General features: G+C 58.2%; 1 protein-coding gene across 1 annotated transcript; it reads right to left on the bottom strand.

Moving 5' to 3' along the window:
* Positions 1–1,335: 1,335 nt before the first annotated feature.
* ZFP36L1 (ZFP36 ring finger protein like 1) lies at positions 1,336–5,118 on the bottom strand. Its single transcript, XM_066321371.1, has 2 exons — positions 4,886–5,118; positions 1,336–3,851 (listed from the first exon to the last, which is right to left on the bottom strand). The coding sequence occupies exons 1-2, from the start codon at positions 4,940–4,942 to the stop codon at positions 2,901–2,903; spliced, it is 1,008 nt and encodes a 335-aa protein (XP_066177468.1). The 5' UTR covers positions 4,943–5,118; the 3' UTR covers positions 1,336–2,900.
* Between the last annotated feature and the right edge of the window lie 419 nt (positions 5,119–5,537).

The raw sequence follows: 5,537 nt of genomic DNA, 5'->3' as shown, positions 1-5,537 counted from the left end.
TATTTGTTTGTAGAGCTGCACAGAAAGTCCAGAAAGGAAGCAAGCAGTTTCAAGCTCCGTATGTGTGCCCTGCAATAGGCTTGGGATCCCCTCCAGATCAGATACTCTCACTCTTCAAGGGCCTACAGCTTGATTCCCAGCAGCAGAGGCACACCCGGGCACTTGCTGCAACAGGGCACCAGTCTCCCAGGCAGAACCCATCCCTCACATGGGGCTCATTACCTTTATGCCCAGGAGCAAGGCTGCAGTCAGTGGTACTGCTGAAGGCCAGCAGTGCTGAAGCTGTGCCTGAGGCTCTTCTCTCAGGGATCAGCACACAGACTACACCACACACTAGTTTACATCAGTATATGCCAAACAAACTCCCCACGTAGCTTTTGCAGTGTTCAAAGGAAGCAGCTTCCATCGGCAACACTCTTCCTCCACCTTTCCTCCACCCAGCTCACCTTTATTGCCAGATCACACAAGTGCATGGAGCTAACAGCAGAGAAGGTTGGTTCACTGGTGTAAGCCTTGAGGTATCCTACAGCTTTTATTTGGCAGGAACTTTTCCAACATGAATTAGGAAATCTGAACATTGGGGCATGTTAAGACAGCTGAAGGAGTGGTGGTTCAGCAGTAACATTTCAGCCTCAGTTTGGAAGCAAAAGCTTGCTCCATAGGAGAGCTCAAAGGTGAAAACAAAAGACTCAACACCATGAGCACTGCTGGCAAGGATGTGTTCCTCAACAAAACCAATGGCCTGAGAACTTTCTGAGATTGCTGATACTTCAAGATGTACAAGGGTTAAACGTGATAGCAGGTGGTGTGTGCACACACTCCAGCCTTTGCTAGGGGTTCATGTTCCTCTTCCACACAAAGCACCGAACAGCCCCTCTGTGCAAGCAGATGAGTACCACTAACAAGCCAGGACTGAGATTTGGAGTAAAACTCCAACATCCCACTTCAGCCTCACTCCGAACACACGTAAAGCCCTCCTTGAAGGGGAAGAAGCTATGCAGTAACACACAAGGCACACAAGCAACAAAAGCCAGTCCCAAGCTTAAGCCATGCTCACCAGAAAGGACTTGTCAGGAACAGACTGAGGGACTCAAGCACTCTGTAAGAGAGAGAAGGTTAGAAGTCACATGGGTAGGTCACATCAGGTATTTGCTGCCACTGATCTGTTCCCAAGCACTTGCTGGGCTGACCCACTGAATCAGTGAGGAACGATGGAGGGATGCCCGAGCACACTGTGGGTGCTTCAAGGGTCAAGAGAAGGGAAGCACCTGCATTTATTGGGTTGTCTAAAACCGGCCCCTCAATTTTTGCAAGTAAAACCAGCTCCACTGTCAGTTTCTTGAAAAAACTTGGGGTTTATTGATTTAAACTGCAAACAGTCATTACAAAAGAGATTCTCTTTTAAATAAACTCACACAAAGAGGAAGAAAAAGCAGTGTAGCGAACAGTAACAGGGGGAAAAAAAATTACATTCATTATTCTCTTTGTGCCAGTCCCATTCACCTTGGCAAGGAAAACTCCAAACTTGGAATACAGAAATGCAAAGACAAACTGTATTTGGAATGTCTTCAGATAGGCACTTTGAGCCCAAGGCTTTTCTCCTTGAAGCATCTATACAATTAGAGGAAGAAAAAGGTCTTCCTTCCACGTTGTCTCGCAACAGAGCTCAGGTATGTACATTCTAAAGCCCAGGTAGGCAAGACCCGGGAGAGGGGAAGAGAAGGAGAAGAGAAAAGGCAAAGATGCACAACAACTCCATTTGCAGTCCAACACAAAAAAAGGGGGAGGGAGTTCTAAAATAAATAATCCAAACACAGTTTTTGCATTTTTTTAAATTAATTTTTCATTTTTTAAAATAAAATAACCAAAAAAAGTGTAAAGTTACAAAAAATGTCATTGTAGTATAATATATTAAACTGTGGGGAAAAAAGGAAAAAAGACACTTCACAATCTTAAGATTAATATGGAAGATCATAATTTAAACATAAAAGAATATATTCTATGGATTCATCATCCCGATAAATATGAACAAAATTAAAAAGCAAAGGTTTCGGCAATAAATACGTTTTGATAAGTTAAATAAGCTTTTTATATTGTTGTGCAGTGACAAGCAAAATTTGCTCTCCAATTTTTGAAAAGTTATACAAAATTAAAAACCCAGAAAAAATAATAAAAAGCTTGGCGTGAGTGCTCTAAGATAGGTCTAAAGTACTCTAGAGCAAAACCATTAAAGCTATGTCTACTGGAACTTTGTTTACACCAACTTGTGTGTGTGGAATGACTTCTGTTGGCCCCACCCCTCTATTTCTTTATTTGTTTAAAGATGTCACATGTATACATGGGGAACTTTAGCACCAAAATCAAGTCTCTCATAGTCCATCTGTTTTTCGCTCTTGTTTTCTTCCTCCCAGTCGAAGTCCCACTCATGTTACAATCTTTGTCCGTTCTCAGCTTTTCTTCCCACAGACCTGAGCGGATCCAGGCAAGATTTAGTCTTTAAGGGGAGGGGAGAAAGAGGACTGGATGTTAACACTTGCCCACATGCCTGCAGCCTAGCAGAAACTGGCCAGTTGGGCAGGGACTGGGAGAGGGCGATGCAGTACGTGGCCAGTGGAGGGAGCCAGATTCGGACATTTCCTGCACATCTGGAAGTGCACAGAGCTGCTGGTGCCCTCTGCAGCTGGAGAGGTAATACAGTCACAGTGAAAAGTGTTAAAAGGCACTAATTTTGTAAACGTTATTGCTTCTCATCGTAATTTTGGCACTTAAGGTTTAAGCCAGTGGGTATCAGGCAGGCAGGTGGACATGTTAACATCCAGCTTGGACTACTGGGGACGAGGTGGGGGGAGTTCAGCTTAACATTGTAATAGAGGTGGGGAGGGGCAAGAGGAAACCCCACATTAGTCGTCGGAGATGGAGAGTCTGCTGAAGATGGGAAGACGTCTTGAGGTGTCCAGGATAGGGGAATCTGAGCCGCTGTGGCTGCTGCTGGAGCTGCTCAGATAGCCCTCCTGGTCAGAGAGGGAGTCCTGAGGACTGGGCGGCGAGTCAAACATGTTGGGGGACTCGGACATGGGCCTGAACAAGAAGGTGGTGGGGGAGGTCCCGCTGGGCACCTGCACTCCCATGCTGGGGGCAAAGAGACTGACCAGCTCCTGGCTGGAGAAGGTGAAAGGGTTGCTGGCGCAGTCAGGCAAGGTGGGGGAGCCCAGCAGGTCGTCGGCGCTCAGCATGGGCGGCGGTGTGATGGAAGTGGGGCTGTCCAGCAGCCCGGGGGCAGCAGTGCTGGGGAAGCCGGCGAAGCTGAAGCTGTGCTGCAGGCGGGGTCTGTCGGTGACGGCGGGCTCCCGGCTCCCCGCCACGGCGCGGCGCTCCTCCGCGTTGTGGATGAAGTGGCAGCGCGGCCCATAGGGGCAGAAGCCGATGGTGTGGAAAGTGCGGCACAGCTCGGTCTTGTACTTGGGGTGACGGGTGAGGCTCCGCAGCTCGTGGATGCCGTGGGCGAACTGGCACTTGTCACCGTACTTGCAGGCGCCGTTCTCCTCGAAAGGGCGGCACAGCTCCGTCTTGTAGCGGCTGGAGTTGACCTGTCCCCCGGGCTGCTTTTGCTGCAGTAGGCGCTCGCCGCCCTCGGAGAAGGAGCGGTCCCGGAAGCGGCTTTCCCGGGGGCCCAGCATGGGAGCCGGCTCCCCTTTCAGGCTGCCGAGGAGCTGGTTCTGGTGAAACTTGGAGTTGGGCAGGGTAACAGAGTGCCTCCTAGGGAAACCCCCGCCCGCCGGGGTGCCCACCGCCTTCCTGTCCAGCAGGCACCCGCTGACACCCGAGGGGCTGTAATTCAACATCTTGTTGCTCTGCGGGGACAAAGCAAGGGCCGGTCACGTCACTGCCACTACCACCGCCTCCGACGACATCCCCACGCGGCCCCGAGAGCGCGGAGCGGCCCCCCGCCGCCTCCCACCGCCGCGGCCCGGGGAGCGGCGGCCGCCGTGCCCCGACAGCCCCCGCCGCCCCCGCTCCGTCCCTCCGCGGCCACATCTGCCGCAGCCCCCCTCGGCCGCCCCAGGCGCGGGCCCCCGCCGCGCCCCTCCCCGTGCTCGGCGCAGAGCGGTCCCGGAGCGAGCCGAGCGCCCGGCGCGGGGGGGCGCGCGAAGACCCCGCGCGGCGGGAGCGCTTCCCCGGGAGCGGCCCCGGGGCCGGCGGCGCGCGGGAAGGGCAGGGCAGCGCGCGGCGCGGCGCCCGCCCAACCGCTCCCGCAGCGCGGCCGGCGAGGGGCGGCCAGCCCCGAGGGGAGCGAGCCCGCCCGGCCGCCCGCTCCTGCCCCCGCCCGGCCGCCCGCTCCTGCCCCCGCCCGGCCGCCCGCTCCTGCCCCCGCCCGGCCGCCCGCTCCTGCCCCCGCCCGGCCGCCCGCTCCTGCCCCCGCCCGGCCGCCCGCTCCTGCCCCCGCCCGGCCGCCCGCTCCTGCCCCCGCCCGGCCGCCCGCTCCTGCCCCCGCCCGGCCGCCCGCTCCTGCCCCCGCCCGGGCCCGCGGCAGCGCCGCCGCCCGCCGCGCCCGGGCGTGTTGTAGCGCGGCGGCCCCGAGGGCACCGCAAGGATCCGGCCCCCCCGCTCGGCGCCGCGGCTGAGCCCGCCGGGAGAGCGGGCGGCTCCCCCACCCTTCCTCCTCCGGAGCGGCCGAGGCGGGAAACGCGGGCGGGAGAGACCCCGGCGTCCCGAAACGGGGTGGCCGCGCTCGCTTCCCCGCCCTACGCCCTCCGCTCCCAGCGCCGAACTTGCTCGCGAACAGAAAACGAAGCGGGGGGATGGGAGGGGGGAAGCCCGAAAACAAACCCTAAAGAAGCCGAAAAGCCCCGAAGTTGGCGGTGGAACCCCCCGTCGGCGCCCTTACCTTGCATAAAACTTCGCTCAAGTCGAAGATGGTGGGCGACACCAGGGCTGTGGACATCTTCGGCGAGCGAGGGGGGAAGCGAGTGGGGCAGCGGCACTCGGACACGAGGAGTCACGGCGTGGGTAAGGCACAGCCTCCAGCGCCCCTGCTCGCAGCCTCCCCCCGCCGCCGATGCCACCACCAGCCCGCCCGGCCGCCGCGCCCGCTCGCCGCTTCCACAGGGCTCGGGGAAAGCTCAACTTATAAAGTTTGTGACTTACCCCCCGGGAGGAGGAGCCGGCGGCGGGAAAGGGGTGGAGGAGGAGGGCAGGGTGATTGACACCGCGACTGAATCACCCGGGCGGGCAGGCCCAAAAAAACTTTCGGGAGGAAGGAGGTGGGGAGGGACAAGGGGAAGGGGGGGGAGGGGGAAAAGCACGCAGAAGCGGCCGGCGGGCGGGTGGGTGGCGGTGCTGTGCCGGGCCCGCCCTGCCCCGCGCCGCGCCGCTCCGGAGGGGGCGGTTGTGCGGCCGCACCGAGCGACTCCGCGCGCCTCTGCGCGCCTCTGCGCGCGTGGCCGTTTGTGCTCGCGTCTCCCTGCGCGCGCCCCCGCGCGCGTGTGCCCGCGCGCTCGTCCGCGTGCGTCCACGTTGTGCGCGCGTGTTCGCGTGCG

The sequence above is a fragment of the Sylvia atricapilla genome, chromosome 6, assembly GCF_009819655.1.
Source record: "Sylvia atricapilla isolate bSylAtr1 chromosome 6, bSylAtr1.pri, whole genome shotgun sequence".
In the NCBI taxonomy this organism is placed as follows: Eukaryota; Metazoa; Chordata; class Aves; order Passeriformes; family Sylviidae; genus Sylvia; species Sylvia atricapilla.
Note: the sequence above shows the minus strand (reverse complement) of the source record. Positions and strands in the feature narration are given on the sequence as shown.